The following is a 17,041-nucleotide window of genomic DNA, read 5'->3' on the forward strand; positions in this document are numbered from 1 at the left end:
AAGTGCCCGTCCTGCCTCACTGACAAGATCAGAAAGCCACAGGAGACACGAATGACAGCACGGAAAGGGGGCTGGTGTGGGGAGGAAGGAGGAGGAGGAGGATGAGATCAAGTCCAGGATGTCACGTGAGCAGTGAGCAATAGCTGCTCTCTGCAGCAGCAGTCCCACAGAGCTGAGGGGCTGGCAGGGGCGGGAGGCAGGAAAGGGTTTGGTTTTCAGAGAGGTCCCTGCCAGCTCTGCTCACGCCCTGGCGTGTGGGACAGAATGCAAATGAAAGGGATGAGTCTCCTTGAGGTGCCCACTGCAGCTCTCCTACCTTGTCTGCCGCGTCCCCCAGGTCCTTCTCTATCCAAGTGATGTCAGATTTTGCCTGTGGGACAATAAACAAACGTCAGCACACAGGGGCTGTGATTCTCTGCTAAAGTTTTGCCAAAGAACGTGCTCAGCAAGACCAGGTGAGCTGTTCACAGCCCCTGTGGGTGTCTCAGCAGCCAGCGCTCCTCGGGATGTGATTCTGAGCCCTGTGCAGGCTCCAGGAGAGCAGCTGGAGGCAGGTCCAAGTAAATAAATTTATATTTATTTGATTTGATAAACTCAGGGTGATGGAGAGGGGAGAAAGAAAAGCAAGCCCTGAGGGAAGGGAGGAGCCGCATGAGAACAGTGAGATTAGAGCTGAGAATTAACTGATTTTCAGCTCCAGGACGGAATCAGGTCAGAGGGGCCCCTGCAGTCACCTCTTCCCCTTCCTCCTCTGCACTGCTGTGCCCTTGCAGGGGGAGCAGCTGGAGAGGGCGACTGTCCCACTGCTCCAGGAGCAGCAGGGTGACAAATCTGCCAGAGCCACGGCTGAACCCCGTCCTGAGCGAAAAGGGATCACAAGACCCTCCGCAGCCCCTGCCCCAGGGATCCCTCCCACCCACCGGGAGCAGCTCCATCCTGGCTCCTTTGGGGCAGGCCCCAGCCCCTGCCTGGGATGGGATGGGAGCGCTGGATTCCCACAAGCGCGGATCTCTGCAGGGCCAGCACTCCCTGCTCCCGGGGGCTCCCAGCACCTGCTGTCACCCACAACCTCCAGAGAGGCATTTTCCACAGGTTCCTGCTCGGCTGGGAGAGGAGATGGGCTTCTCCTGGGAACTAAAAGCCCAGGAGGACGCTCCACTCAGAGGAGGAGACAAGTTCTGAACCTCCCCGTGCCGCCTTCGCAGGGCACAGACGGCTGAGCCACCCCAGGGCAGGGCTGGGGACAGACCAGCAGGGGCTTTTCCCAAGTTCAAACTACAAGTCCTGTTTTCTACTTTCCCCTTTTTTTTGAGGGAGGATTTTACGAGCCAGAAGCCAAGAGACAGGTTTGTTTTTGCTCGCGTTTTGTCACTTTGCCGGTTGAGACCGTCACATCTAAATGCAAGAAAAAAAAACCCGCCCTGCAAAAGCTCGAAACAGATTCTGCTCTTGGCATTTTGCTTCCTATTCATCAACAACTAACCAGAAGCTGTTTTAATTTCTGTTGCTTCAACACATGCTCTGGTCCCAAAACACTCCCAAAATCTGGCAGCACCTAGGGAAGACACTTCTTAGAAAGCAGTCATACCCTCCAAAATGCCTTTTCCAAAAGAGTGCTGAATTAAACCTGGATAAGGTCTGGCTCTCTAGGATCAGGAATTCCCTGATTCCTCGTGTCCTGCAGAAGGGACAGAGCCCAGCTCGGCAGGCAGAGCAGGTATTCTATCAGACACTTGCCTCCTGGATCCTTGGCTTGCTGCGGAAGAGGAGCCTCAGCATCTCCAAAGCTTTGGGCTGTTATCCTCCCATCCTTCCCCAGCTGGATCCTGAGCTGGGAGCCCAGAGCAGCGCCCGGAGCAGCAGCAGAGCCCTGGGGCCGTGCTTGTGACACTGGGATGTATTTTGGGAGTTTCACTGAAAGGAAGCGGCGGTTTGCAATGGGGAAATGGCTTTGTGTGGCCGTGGCTGCACAATGCAGCGGCCACATGAGAACACTGGGCGGCTTTACGGGCGCTCGGGCGTGGAGCGAGCCATCAGCAGATCTCAGCCGCCTTTTCAGGGGGTCAGTTCAGGCCCCCGTGTCACACACACGAAAACGGGCACAGAAAGAGCAATTTTAGGCACTGCACGAGGCAGCAGAAGGGAAAGGGCCAGGAGGGAGCAGCAGCTTCTGGATCAGCACAGGAGCAATGTGGACCTGCTGGTCCACCATGAAGATGTTCCAGGGACTGGAGCCCCTCTGTTCTGGAGCCAGGCTGGGAGAGCTGCGGGTGCTCACCTGGAGAAGGCTCCAGGGAGAGCTCAGAGCCCCTGCCAGGGCCTAAAGGAAAGCTGGGGACAGTTTTTAGCAGGGCCTGTTGTGATAGGACAAGGAGTGATGGTTTTATGCTAAAAGAGGGGAGATTTAGATCAGATAAAGGGAAGAATTCTTTTAAGAGGCTGGTAAAACCCATGGCTGAAAGCAGCTGCTCTCCTGAGGGAACTGGGAGTGCACATGTGGCTCCCCATTTTCCTTGCACAGACAAATTGGGAGAGAGCTGGTTCAGAATGATCCAGCTGAAAACTTCCCTCTCACTCCCTGAGCCTGCACTGCCTGACTTGGCCATTCCCATCTCTGTCCCTGTTGGAGGGATCTCAAAGCCCATCTTATTCCACCCTCCCACTGTCCCAGGCTGCTCCAAGCCCTGTCCAGCCCGGCCTTGGGCACTGCCAGGGATGCAGGGGCAGCCCCAGCTGCTCTGGGCACCCTGTGCCAGGGCTCAGCTGCTGCCCAGGAAGGACTGGATGGGGACAACCTCAGACCCCTCCTTCCCCGAGTGTCAGCATCGGGAAGGAATGTGGGAGCTTCACACTCCTGAATTTTGCATGAAGTTTTTTTATGTGACCTATTCTGGAGCAACAGCTTCCCTGTGGAGCAGCAGCTCCTGCTCTGGAGGGAGCCTGGAGTCAGCGGGGAGCACGAGGTGCTGCAGCTCTCTGGAGGAAGAGGCTGAAGTTTGTCGACAGCAAAGGCTGCTCTGTCTGGAGCTTTTTTTTCGAGTGGTGGTTCTCAAAAAGGAGAACAAACAAACCAAAGAAGCCTCCGCAGTCACTGCCTGCCCTCCTGCAAAGGCCTTTTTTGGGCAGGGCTGGCCCTTGGCCTCATTTACAACAAAAGAATTGGCCAGAACCTCCGACTGTCGACTGTACTTCTGTGGTGGATCCTCTGCAGTGCTCCGGGGAGCCGCCAGCCTGAGAAACGCCGCGGGACACTGAGCAGGGACGTGGCCCAGGCTGGGGGGGGGGGGGGGCCCAGCTTGGGGTACCTGTGCCCTGGGGCCACGAACTCAAAGGAAGAGGGAGATTCTTGGAGGATGTGCAGGGAGAGGCTTCCTCAGCCCTCTACCTGCCACTGAACGCTCTGCGGACAGACAGCGGCCTCGGGGACACTGCGGCCCGGGAGGAAGGGACACGGCGGGGGGCTCTGAAGGTGGAAGTCCTGCACAAAGTCACTGCCGCAGCACGGGAACACCGGGGACCCCCGGGGAGGGATAAGGGCGGGGGCGGATCCCCGGCGGGAGCTGCGCAGGGAGGGATTACGGAGAGGGAGCCGGGCTGCACCTCCCACCCCACACCATCGCCAAGGACTGGTACTGGTCTCCTGAAAAACAAAACCTACCCAAAATGGGAAGGGGAGGAGGAACCCAGAGGACACAGGCGGGCCTCTGCCCAGGGAGGGTAACGTGGTGTCCAGAAATCCTCAAATCATCAAAGCCCTCGTGCCCAAACCCTTACACAGCTCAGGCAGCTGAAGAAGGGAATGACCAGCTCCATCCTGGCGTGGAAAACATCAGGAGCCTCCCCACACAAGGCTCAAACCGAGGCCTGGCTCCTGGAAATGCTCTGCCATCCTCCTGGGGGCAATTCCTCCCCACTCACAGAGGCAACCAAACGGTGTAAAATGAACCTGGCGACTCGTGGGAAGGGCTCTGCTGCTCCTCCAGGGATGCTGGCTCCCCACGACGGGGTTACAGCAAATCCCTAACGAGGGAACACTGCCCCGGGACAGGCGGCGTCACACCGGCACCCCTGGAGCACACTCCAGCAGGTGGCACTCAGAGCATCTTCAATGTCCAAAACGTGTTTCTCATCTGAACCGGGATGCGGGGAGCCCAAAGCCCATTTCACGAACACCCCGGTCATAAACACCCCTCGGGGCAGTCAGCACCCCTGAAGCACAGGGATCTTGGAAATGATTAAGGGATGAGGGGTTTTCTCAAGCAAAGCCTGAGGAAGGGAGAAGGCAGATGGTGGCTCACACAGCTGAGCCCCGGTCCTTGTGCTTCACGACATCCTTTGTGATCTGCTCAGTTTTTAACCAACTCGTTTCACAGGGAAACCAAACTGTCTGCTTTATGCCAGAGGGCTCAGGTCGGTTTTGGGCTGGAGAGAGCAGAGAGGCTCCAGCACAGGCTCCCCCTCACGCTCCCCTGGCTCCTCCTGCTCCTGGCTCTATCCAGGGCGATGTTGGCAGCAGATCCTCAAAGCTTCTTAAAAAAAAAATAAATGAATTAATACAATTTCTCCACCCTTTCCAGGCACCACAAGCTGCAACTGGCCAGGGTCAGCTGACAATGAGCTGTTTGGGCTAAAGACACAAGCTCAGGCAAAAGATGTTCCCAAACTCCACAGAGACTTCCCGATGGTGCTGCTGCAGTTCCAGGGCTGTGAGAGGAGCCCCGGGAGCCCGCAGGACTTTGCACCCAATGAAACGTGACACTGGGGAGGAAAACACCTTTAAGAGCCAGCAGATAAGGAATTACTCAGTTCTGCAGCTTCTACCGAGCAAATCAGCCTCCAGTGCAAAAGAGCAAAGGATGCAGCCTCCCCTTCCTGCACACACCTCCCGCAGGGAGGAAAGCTCTGCTCGCAGCAAAATCCCAAACGTGCTTTGATGGTGCTAAAACCAGGGGACGCCATCCCAGGCTGTTCCAACCACAGAATCCCACAGGAACCAGCAGTAAAGCCCCACCTTCCATCAGGGCACGGGGCAGTTCTGCTGCTTTCAGTAGAAGAGCTGCAAACTCTTTCTAGCTGAATTATAAAATACAACACGGGTTTCACAACAAGAACCAAGACTTGTTTGCTGCCCTTGGAGTAACCGTGGGATGTGGAAACTATTCTGTATCGCAGGAACGCCGGAATTCCACACTCCTCCCACAGCACACAGGCTGCCCTCCCCCTGCAAGGCACACAAAAGTGGTCTCAGGGCCTGGAAAAGCCTTTGCTTGGTACCTGCCAGGGTTGCTCTGTGCGAGTGGGGAGAACCCGGCTCTCTCGCACCCTCTGAGAAAGTCACACGTGTGGGACACGCTGAGAGAAAAGGGACCGTCCCGTTCTGGGGGTGGCTGCGAACTGCAGCAGGGTTAAAAGCGAAAAAACCCTGTCCAAAACACACCCCGAGCTGTGCATCACCACCACCCCGGTGAGAGCACACAGGATGAGTGCTGGAGCAGAGCTCCGTTTTATCTTTAAATGTTCATAAAACCGCGGATGCGGCCAGCAGCCACCCCCTCCATGGCTCAGCTGCTGCGTGTGCCAGGGACAGGACCACAGCAGGGAGATCACATCCATCCCCTTCCCAAACATGGAAATGACCTCCACCCCTTCCCAAACATGGAGATACGTCCATCCCCCCCCCAAACATGGAGATACATCCAGCCCCTTCCCAAACATGGAGATACATCCATCCCCTTCCCAAACATGGAGATCACCTCCATCCTCTTCCCAAACATGAGGATGGCACCCATCCCCTTCCCAAACATCCCACACAGGGATTGCAGTCACCCCCACACTGGGAACACCACGTTTTGTCCTGTTCCCCTCAGATGGTGTTTTTAGGAGCTTTTTTCTCCTCGCTCTGTCCCTGTGGAGACCCCAGGGGTCCCCTCCTGGATCCCAGAGATGACCGCTGACCCCAGTGGTGGTGCAGAGCCATCAGCTCCCCCTGTGACAGCAGTCATGGCACATCCCCAATTCCCGGGCTGTCCAGTATATCCAGCTCTCTGACAGGAGGGGATCACTTCAGCCACATCTCAGGAGCACAGAGCGTCCTCAGCCCGCTCGGCATTCCCAGGGCAGTTTCCCAGCTGTGCTCTGCAGGACTGCCAAGGGAAGGACCTGGATTTCAGGCTGCAGTTGGGAAACCCTTCCCACCTCAGAGCTGCAATGAGATCAGCAGGGGCTGTTGCAATGCCTCTGCTCCCACTGCTGGGAGGCTGCCCCAGGCACACACACACGGGATTTCCTAAGGGAGAAGGAAAAGGGCTCCAGGCAAGGCAGGAATTCTTGGATAGCTGGGCCTTCCCTCCCTGGATGGTCCCCACCCCGTGGCAGCCCTGGCAGGCAGTACAGTGCAGCCAGAGGGAAAAGAGCTTTTGCAGCTTCACCTGGAGCTATGGAAGGAATTTACTGCTCATCTCCAAAGCAGGCTTCACTTCCAAATAAAGCTGAGACTGGTGAAGCTGCAGGAGCTTCAGGCAGATTTGCTTGTGTGTGCAGGGAGAATCCCAGTCAGCATCTTGGCCAGCAAACTCAGCCAAGGGCACTCCAAGCTCCCAGCTGCTGGGGTGGATGACCCAGTGACCCACACCCACTCTGGCCCCTTCAAAAATCAAAAGTGAACGAGTTCTTTGGGGTCCTCTCCAGTGCCAGCCCTCACCACTGTCCCCTCCAAGTACAACACACAGTAACAGATTTTCAGGGTTTTCTTTCCTTGAATAAAAGAGGATTTCTGGAGACAGAACATGAGGCAGCTTCTATGAACTCACCAGGGGGATGGAAATGGCAGGGAAGAAACCGGAGTGGTTTGGATGGGTCGGGGACCATGTGGGAGGGCTGCTGGAGCAGACTCTGCTACATTCCTCGTGTGCAAGTCCTGTAAACTGACCCCTCTTCAATTATTCATTAGAGTCTGCAGCTCATCAGAGACTGCTCCTCAAACAGGCATTTATTTGTGTTTTTTAAGAGCTCAGAAGCTGCTGTTCGCCATAGGCCAGCCCCGCCAAGGACACAGAGCAAAGGCTCTGCCAGGAACAGGCCAGGCAGCTGTCCGGCACTGCTGGAGCAGCAAACCCACTCAATTCCTTCAGCTGACAAGGCAGAGCAGCCAGGTTGAACTCAGAGCTTTACCAGTGACAGGTTGGAAAAGCCAAATGTTAAGAGTGGCCACAGCTGCTGCCCAGTCCCTGCAGCATCAGGGAAATTTCCAGGCAGCACCACAGCACACCAGAGATGTTCTGCTCCCACGTCCTGCCCAGCCACGGGGGCCAGTCTGGCCAGAACACCAGGCTGGGAGCCACAGGAGAGGGGCAGTGGGCTGAGAAGGGATTTGCTGAGGGATTTACCTGCCCCTTCCCACCGGAGGAACCAGCAGCAGCTGCGCAAACACGCACAGAGCAGAGCACTCACTTGTTTGTTTTGAAACCCTTCACGTTAAGAGGCTGTGATTAGAGGTGTCCAGCACTGACCAGGATCACACACTGGACGTGGGCCCTGTCCTGCTCTCAGCCTGGAGCACCTTCTGTGGCAGAGCACAGCCCTTGCTCCAGTCCCAAAGATCCCTTTTATGGTGCAGAGCTGGGAGAGCTCAGTTCTTCCCTTCCGCAGTTCTCCCTGTGCTCTGTGATTATCACCCCAGAACAGGCTGATCAGCACCCTCAGCCCGCTCCCCAGAGAGAGTGTGGGCACACTCAGCACTGCAATTCCACTCCTCTGCTTTTCATGATGAAGTGATTTCACTAATTGGGTGTTGTACTTCCACGTATAATTCCTCATGCTTGGCACCTTCAGGGAGCGCAGGCTCACCCCTCAGCTGAGCTGGCTGCAGAGCAGGCTGAAAAACCCCAATTGTGAGAGGTTCCATTCTCCCACTGAATTCAGTTGCTGTTCCCCAGCTGAACAAGGACCAGTTTCACCCAACCTGACAATTAAAATTTGGAGAACACAGGAGAGAACGAGGTTCTGTACCCAGGGAGGCTTTTAACCACCACCACCGAAGAGGATGAGAAAGAAATCCATCCTTGTAGCCATCCTGCATTGGATCAGCAGCCTGGTGTTAGGGATGTGGCCATGGTTAAGCCTGTTTTCAGTGCAAATTCAAAACACAGCCTCATCCCATCCCCTGTGGACACTCACTCTTCCCCAGCACCAGCATCCTGCAGACATTCCCAAGGAAAACACAGTGAGGAATGGGGCCTGCAGGGACTTGTGCACCACAACTGTTCTTGAAAGGCAGAAAACACAAGAGGTTGTGAAATGCATCAGCTGTCCTTGGTAAGAAGCTGAGCTGGAGCTACAAAAGCAGCAAGAAAGTCCCAGGACAGGGCCAGCCTGGCCCCAAACAGCCCTTGCCACCCCTGCAGTGACACATCCTCGTGTCTCAGGTGAGACGGCGACAGAGGCACCACACTCCAATCTCCCAGCACCAACTGTGAGCTCCCCGACTCTTTTGAGGAACTCTTGGATTTCCTCCTTTCCAGAGAGCCTTTGGTCATGGCCCAGGCACATGGGGGCTGTGCTTTGGCAGCATCCTGCTGACAGGGCCCGGGAGGGACAGGGCTGCCGCGTGGGCGTTGAGTAATCGCCGCTGTCGTCGCTTCAGGTTATTTTTAGCAGAGATCACAGAAAGAGCTGCAAAAGGATAGCACAAACCTGGAAAAAAGGTGCCTCTTCCCCTTGCAGCTCTCCACACATGGCACAGAAGGGTGTGGGAGGGAGCCTGAGCAACCTTCAATGTGAGAATAGTCACCTCGCATGGTGACGGCCACTTGCTTCTCCTGCTGGAGGGAGAGGCAGAGCCAGGAGCTGCTGCTGCTGTCTAACCACAGAAAGAACTGAAACTCACAGATATTCTGGGTGCTGCCTGTTCCCCCATCTGCAGCATCTCAGGGCAGAGCTTGCCCTCAAGTTGAAGGTATGTGTTTACAGGAGGGATTTAATTTGTGCTGGTGGCAAACATACCTTGTACAAACTTGGAAAACACCACCGAGGTTATTTCAGGAGCGTGCAGCAGAGCTTTGGGTGCTCAAAAGTTACCCAAAATGGGATTGCCAGACACTGCTCACAGGCATTTTGGCCATGGGGCTTCAGAAAAGTGGAAAGCAGGACACCTGCAGCAGCATAGGACTCTTGTGGCTTCCCTGCCCTGGGATGTTGGAGAACTTGCCCGCTGCTCTGCTCCAGCTTGGACTGCACGTCCACGTCCCACAGATCAGCAAAGGGAACCTCAAGTCCTTCCTGGCCTCTATCTCGTGATCTTTCTGTGGAATGGCACCTACAGATGGAATCTGCCAAGGTTTGTCTCAGTGATGTCCTTCAAAGAGAAAAAAATCCTAAATGATTTTTAAAGCAACATCCATCAGCCTCATTTGGGGAAGGGCAGTTTAGCCAAGTGTTTGAAGATGAAAGAGGCAAAGTCTCAAACCTTAGAAACCCAGCTGGAATCCAACCAGAAGACACAGATTCCTTTTTTTCTCATGCCAGAGATGCAGGCACAGTGAAGAGTCATAAACCCACTGTTCTCAGGGGAGGGAAGTACAAATTTCATTAACCTGAATTCATCTGACCCCAAGATTTCTTTGCAAGGCACTGAAGAAGTGCCAGGCCAGCTCCAGAGTGGGACAGAGAGGCAGAACAGGTAGGAGAGATGCACTGGCACTGCTAGAAATCCACAAACGTCCCAGGGAAAAAGAGACACAAACAACTGGCTGAAATGTTGACAACTGGGCTTTAGGTTTAAATGTCTTCTGCTAAAAATACAACGTAACCAGCTGGAAAAAACAACCCCAGAAGCCCCCAGAGCCCTCGGCAGGGCCGATGATTCAGGGAGGGAAGCTGCCACAGGGCCCTGCTGAGGGTATAGAGCTCCTGCCAGCCCGCTCAGCAAGGATGCCCAGGGCAAATCCAATGTGTTGTGTCATTCTCCACGGTCAGAGCACGGCTGGATCAGGAAGGGAAATCCTGAAGGGATTATGATTTCACGGTACTGACATGGCTCTTCTGCTGTGCACTGAGTGCAGGACGGCAACGGGCACCAGCAGGAAATGCCCACGGTGACAGCATCGTGCTGGTCCTGTACCGGGGAGGGCTCACGGCAGACAAATCAAGTCCTTCCACACCACACTGCTCATGTGTGGAGCAGGGTGAGCTTGAGCTGTCTCAGGAAGGCCGAGCAGGTTCAGATCCCTGCCCAAAACACGGGAGACAGCAGCTCAGTTCTTTCTGTCACTCCCAGCTGATGCTAATGGGGATGCAGAGGGCAACTTGGCAGAAGTGGAGCTTCTCCCAGCCCCACCAAGGCAAGAGAATAAACAGATACCAGACTCTCGGCAAGGGCAGCCGTGCCAAAACCATCAAATACTCTTGTACTTCTCATCCCAGCTGGCAAGATCACACCCCAGAGATGGCGTAAACACAGCACCAGAACACCCCAGGGGTGCTCACTTCTCACCCTCGGCCACAGCCTCCACTCCAGCTCCTGTGTGCTGGGCAGAGGTGGCCCTCTGGAAAACCTTCCAGGCATGTTTGGATGACCACAGGGACAGGAAGACAGGGGTTTATCTTCCCTCTTCCCCATCTGCAGTCCCTCGCACTCCCACGTGCACTCCTGCAGATTTACAGAGCAGCAGCTTTGCAGGGTTTAAAAATAACCGTCCCCATCCCGCTCGGAGTCAGCTCACACCCCCCACGCTCACAGGGACTCACAGACACAACCCCGGGGCCATTTTTTACCTTGGATGGAGGATTCCCACCTTCTTCTGGAGCTGCCTGCCCGTTCTGCAAAGGAAGAGAACCCTCTGTTAGCACACGCTAGCCGTGGGATTGTTCCTCATGGCCCTCACAAGAGCTGGTGGCTTTGGGAGCCCTTCACGGGGGACAAACAGGGCAGGGTGGAACTCTGGACATGGTACATTTCCCCATACACCAGACTCTTGTCTTTTAACTCGTTCAAAAGAAAGTCTCTTGCCCAGAGAGTCTCTCCACACATCCCCCAGATGAAACTGGGGCCCCTAATCCACCCAATACTGCTCGTGGGGCGAGCAGCACCAGCGAGGGTCCCTGGGGTGGTTGGTGCAGACCCCCCCGGGCACCACGCTGCTCCATGCCACCGCTCCTGCACCGCTCTGTGGCTGCTGCTGGGGACTGCTGGCAGCAGCAGGAAGAGTTAACAACCACTGTGCCCTGACATGGGCTTTAATTGGAGCGTTTATCAGTTATTTATTACCCTGCCGCAGCTGATAGCTGCGGGAAATCTGCCCCGCCTGGCTCCAGGTCGAACTCCGCACAAAGTCACGGCAGGTGACCCGAACCACCTGGAGTGTCACCAGCCAGGTGTCACCGCGGGCGCTCAACCGAGCGGGGATCAGGTTCAGCACGGCACCGGCACCGCCTGGGGAAGCCGGGGGAGCAGAAGTGGGTGGGATTTCATTGAGACACAGATACTCAGAGCAGGATGAGCACGTACAGGAGGTTTTCTGCAGACTGTGGAGAAAAACAAGGGCAAGAAGACTTTGCTTTGACATCTGTTTGCACTGCAGTCTCAGGCTCCAAAAATCATGGCATTCCTCTCCTCCTCTGAAAGAACAAGGGCAGTTTATTCCCTCCTTTTCAGAAGTTATGGGCCAAGTGAAGAGTTGCAGTGTCAATGGATTCGAGCCTCAGATCCTCAGTGGGATAACTGGGTTCTAGAGCCTTTCAGGAACTGACAGAAACGAAGCCAACTCCTTCCCTGGAGCAGCAAGGATCCACTGACGTGATCAAGCTGACCTCTTCCTCAGGTCTCCACTGTACTGCAACATTTACATCTCTGTGGACCCGATCTGAGCTCCACAGCTCACCTTAGTCCCAGCTTAACTCTAAGTTCCAAAGTAGTTTCAGCCAAGGACTGAAAACAAGCCGCAGCAGCAGCAGCAGCAGCACGAGTTCTCCCGGAGGAATGCTGCCCTGGTGTTTACACGGAGCTCTCAGTGCCATTAGCACAGAGAACAGCTGAGCAGTGAAGTAAGAATTTGTGCTTGTGAGCAGCCCCCACAAGGCAGGGGGAGACACGGCACTCGAGATAACCAGACTTGGAAGAGGCTGATGTTTACTGGCTCAGCTGTCACCCATCCACGACTCCTAACTGGCTGCTGATCCAAACCACAGCTCGGGGAGGGCTGGTTTTCTCTCAGACAGCTTAAGAAGCAGAATTTCTGTGCTGGACAGAGGGAAGCAGTGCCTGGCTCTTGCTCTGGAGAACAGATCCACAAGGCACGTGTCAGGAGAGGGGTGAGTGGACGCAGGGGGTGTCCAACCCCTCAGCTTCAAGGGTGAGCTGGGAGACACCAGGTGATACCTCCAGAGCCGCCAGACTTTCGAGGGCTGAGTTTTATCAGCTCCCTGCTCCGAGGAAAACTTGTCCTTCTGCTGCTGACAGAAACCCATCCTAGCCGGGATGGGGAAAGAAAAAGAGCAGTGCCCGTGCCAGGGAGGTTTCCTGGGCACGCGGGTCCCTGCTCTTAGCGGGATGAAGCTCCTGATGAACGGTCGCTTCCTCAGGCTGACGTAAGTCAGATGTGTGAGCAGAGAATTGCAGTGTTTAGAGCCAAGTGCTCTCCTTCCACCCCAGAGCAAAACCAGTCCTTATTCCCTCATATGGAATCGGAGGGCCATTTGTAAGCGTTCCAGATGGAAACGCAGCTCCAGACTCATCACCTCCCGAGATAAAATACGGCCATTCAGCACATCGTGAGCAGAGCTGGAATAGTTTGTGGGTTTCTTGGGCTGACATTTGCCTCTTTAAAATCAGTTATTTCTGCCCTGCCCCTGCACACCACACACAGGGGGGAGCAGGTGCAGCTGCCCTCTCACAGCACTCTGGGGCTGCAAAGGAGCCTCCCAAATGTCCTGCTCCAAGAGAACTCCCAGGATCTCCCTCCTGCAGCAACCAGGCAACGTCTGCTGCAGGAGGGAGGCACAGCTCCTCCCTGGGGTGCCCAGGGCAGTGAGGAGCTCATCCAGACTGTGTCAGAGCAGGGCTTGGGCTACTGATGAGGCAGCCACACGAGGCTCACCGGAGCCCACAGGCTGTCCTTGCAGCTGCCCTGCTCCGGGCTGAGCGGAAACGGGGATTACAGAGCTAATCTGATGGGCACGTGGAGCAGCAGCCCAGCAGCCAGGGCACCTCTGGGTGACTGACCGCCCCGACTGCCCCAGAGGTGACACAAACCCCTCCTGAGCACGGGCAGGGCCAGTTTCCTTAATAGCACACAGAAAGGTATCCTGGAAAACAAGTGCGCTCAGTTACGCAACTGCCAGCCTGGCTGAACTTGGGAGATATTTATCTTAGGACATCTTGCGCTTTAAATCCTTTTAATTCCACATAATCCACAGCACAGGGAGCAATTTCCAGACCAGGCCAGTGTGCTCTGATGTGAAACCAGGATGAGGCACATCCTGGCAGGACTGTGGGGACAGTGCCCAGTCCTGCTCTGTGGTTACACCACCAGCTCAAGTCATCCCGGGTTATCGACAGCTCTGCTTCCAAAAGCAGCTGCTGCTATTCCTGCATCCTCACGTCTTGAGGTGCCTCAAAACACCTCACACGTACCAGGTACCCAGAGATGCCCTCTCACCCAACTCTGGTGAGCCATAAAACACTCAAGGAAGGAGCAGGGGAAGAAACCCTTCACCCCAGAGCTCCTGCTACTTTGACACGAGAACAAGGCGTGTTTAAATTATTACCATTAAGAGGGATTTATGGATCTTGCCTATTGCAGTTCAGAGAAAGGAAATAATTCTACAAAAATAGAGATCTCCAAAGGAACTCTGGCAGCCCAAACAGAGGAGCCTCTGCACAAGGCACATCAGAGATGACAGCTACTCGGCTGTCTCCCTGTCTCTTGATTGAAGTTTGCACAGCTCAAGCTACCATGCTTGAGAAAAGAGTTATCCACAAGTAGCTCCTGCTCAGTAAAGGGTGATACATATATACAGGTAAAAATAATTAGCTTGAAGTGGTGGAGTTTGGCATAATGCCACATCAGTTGCATTGTTGTAGGTTTGTGTAATGAAGAAGAATTTGAAGCAAAGCGGAGCCCTGATGACAGATCCATCACTGTGGGGTTGAAGTCATGGAATCAAAGAAACACGGGATGGTTTGGGATGGACAGGACCTTAAAGCCCATCTCATTCCCTCTGCCATGGGCAGGGACACCTCCCACTGTCCCAGGCTGCTCCAAGCCCCACCAAACCTGGCCTTGGGCACTGCCAGGGATGGAGCAGCCACAGCTGCTCTGGGCACCCTGTGCTTCACCCTCACAGGGAAGGATTTCTGTGTCACTCAGCTCCACTCTCCAGAGTTTATACTCTGCCCCAGCCACGTTTTTCTGCTACATAAGCAATATCGGAATAACAGAAGCAGAAGAGAGGATGGCAAGTGTAAAAAAAAGCAGGAGAAAAGATTATAAAGCTCAGCCTCCAGGACAGAGGGACTTGGCTCCTGGCAGGGAGCAGTTCAAGCTCCCAGTGCCACCCACTCCCACGCGTTTCCCTGGCATGGCTGAGCTCTGGTGGGCCGGGACAAGGGGCACCACAGGGCCAATTCTCCCGGAACACAGTGGAAAAACCCCAAATCCCTCAACAATAGGACTGATGCCTCCACCAGCGCGGTGACAGCACCTCTGCTCCGTGACTCAGAAAGCAAAGGTCGGAGGAAGCCGGTTTCTAACCTGGATGGCAGCGATCCCAGGGCAATTTACGTAACCGGTGTTCCAGAAATGTCTCCTTGCCTTCTCAGTGGTGCCACCTCTCCCAGGAGTGGTGAAAACTTCCCCCTTGGGCCCCTGCCCTTGGCGATTTGAGCCTCAAAGTGCAAAACTCCTCCCAAACCCCGTTCCTGCTCCGCTGCCGGACCTCAGGGAACTCCCTAACGTCTGACCCAGGTGTAAAGGTGAAGAACACCTGAATTATTTTCCTCGCTGTGATTAAGAGAGTGTGCTTATCACTACTTTAAACCAAAGGGAGGCAACTTGCTAAGTCCCACTTGAGATCCTGAGACGCAAAAATCCTGATCTGCTGAAATCCCACCTGCACGTGGTGCCTGACTCTGACCCCGAGCTGTGGCCAAGGTGAGACGGGGGAAGGGGAGGGCCAGAGGCTTCCTCCAGTTTCAGTTTCCGATTAACACACCCGCTCCTAACGCAATGAGGAGAGGAGTCCCTGCCGCTGCCCTGAGCCCGCAGCTGACCCGGAGCCCGGAGCCCCGGGCCATTTCCGCTCGGAAGCGATCCCGTGGCGCTGACACAGCGCCCGCCCGGCACCTGGGACGGCCGGGATTAGGCTCTGAATGTCGCCTCGCCCGCGGCTTCCACTGCCCTGGGCACCGGCATTAGTTTCCTCCCATTAGGGGCCGAGCGGCGTTCCCTGGCTTCCCAGGCATCTCCCTTCTTAGGAGGGAAGCACAAATAAAAAGCCCTGTCCCCCAGCAGTAACCTACGGCCTGCCCCTGGGCAGAGGACATGTGTTGGCAACTGCCGCAGGACTTCCCTCCTCTCCCAGCTTGGAGCACAAACTCCTCCTCATGGCTCCAGCGATGTTTCTGAGGCTCCTCGCCCACGGCGCCTTCGTGCCAGGGGTTTGGCCCAGCCTGAGCCTCCCCACCTCCCTGGGGACTCCAGGAGAAGCTGTGCCATACCTGGCTGATGAAAATTAGGAAACCCCACCCTGAATGGCCAGTACCTCCCTGCTGTGCCTGCAGCGCGGGCGAAACGCTGCCCTGCTCAGAGCACAGACCTCTGCAGAGGTGATTTTAAACAGGAATGAGCAAATCTGACCAATTAACCACGGAGACATCCCCAGGTATGATAACAGAGTGTGACACCATCGAATCCAGAGAGAGCGGCAGGAAAGCACCGAGCTCTGTGAAACGCCTGGGACAAAGTCCCCAGTTCCCCCCAGGTTCCTCCAGGAGAGCTTCTGGTTCCAGCTGGAGTGAGATGTTTAACTGAAGAGTGCCAGAGCACAGTGCCTCAGCCGGCTGCTCTGCCGTGGGTGACAACTGCTGCAAGCTGTCCCTTCCTTCGGAAATGGCCGTGGTGCCAGCCTGCAGATGTGGACAGGGGATGAGCTCCATCCTGCACATCTGGCTTGGGGCTCGCAATGAGGAGGAAAAGAGGGAAATGGGAGGGAAGAGCAGACGTCCAGCAAAGTGACACAGGAGCGTGATTGGAGTTGGTGGCGCAGGCCTGTGCGAGAAGACGGCGCTGGGAGGGTGAGGGACAAAACCCCCCAAAATTAAGATCTTTATGCCCTGGGCCTTCAGCCTGGTCCGCTTTCCCCTGTGCCCTGGAGATTTGGGAGCGCTGCCTGCGCTCCCCGAACGATCACAGCCCGCACGGGCAGCAGCGAGCCCGGCAGCCCCCGGTGCCCCGACCACAGCCCCGGGCGCGCACACCGAGCCCCGGAGCGGTGCCGGAGCGGTGCCGGAGCAGCCCCGGCAGCGCAGGGCTCCGGCGGCCGCGCTCCCCCGCCGCGGGGAGCGGCTCGGGGCGGGCGGCACGGCGGCCGCCGCTCCGCGGGGTCCCGCCGGGCGCTCCTTTGTTCGGCGGAGCCCCCGGCCCCGGAGCCCCCCCCGGCCGTGCCCGCTCACCTCCGTGTCCAGATGCACCAGCTCCATGTCGGGCCAGGGCTCGGGCAGCTGGGCGAGCGGCATCGCTGCCGGCGGGTGCCCGCGCCGGGCTGGCTCCGAGCGCCGCCGGGCTGGGCACCCACCGGCTCCGGGCCGGGCCGGGGCGGGGCGCGGGGCGGGCGGGAGGCACCGGGGAGGGGCTGCGGGGATCCTCCGCCCGGAGCATCCGGCGAGCGCAGCCCGGCCAGCGCCGGCTGCGGCAGGGGAGCCGAGCGGGGAGCCCCGCAATCGCTCGGCTTGGAAAAGCTCCCCCCGAGAGCATCGAGTCCGCCTGTTCCCCCAGCGCTGGCCCGAGGCCGCCGCTAACCCGTGTCGCCAAGTGCCACATCCGCACGG

General features: G+C 56.4%; 1 protein-coding gene across 4 annotated transcripts in view; it reads right to left on the reverse strand.

Annotated features, from left to right (window-relative positions):
- RPS6KA1 (ribosomal protein S6 kinase A1) overlaps nucleotides 1-16,800 on the reverse strand; it is a 31,300-nt gene extending 14,500 nt beyond the window's left edge. For 2 of the 4 annotated variants that reach the window (XM_066204730.1, XM_066204729.1), the window contains exons 1-3: nucleotides 16,667-16,800; nucleotides 10,771-10,815; nucleotides 317-370 (exon numbers count right to left, since the gene is read on the reverse strand). In XM_066204730.1, coding sequence (XP_066060827.1) covers nucleotides 317-370; nucleotides 10,771-10,815; nucleotides 16,667-16,729 — 162 coding nt within the window. In that variant the 5' untranslated portion in view covers nucleotides 16,730-16,800. The remainder of the gene's footprint in view (nucleotides 1-316; nucleotides 371-10,770; nucleotides 10,816-16,666) is intronic. The other 2 variants (XM_066204732.1, XM_066204733.1) reach the window with 2 other exon arrangements.
- Nucleotides 16,801-17,041: the final 241 nt, after the last annotated feature.

The sequence above is a fragment of the Chamaea fasciata genome, unplaced genomic scaffold (assembly GCF_029207755.1).
Source record: "Chamaea fasciata isolate MVZ Bird 193981 ecotype frontalis unplaced genomic scaffold, bChaFas1.0.hap1 SCAF_26, whole genome shotgun sequence".
Taxonomy (NCBI): domain Eukaryota; kingdom Metazoa; phylum Chordata; class Aves; order Passeriformes; family Sylviidae; genus Chamaea; species Chamaea fasciata.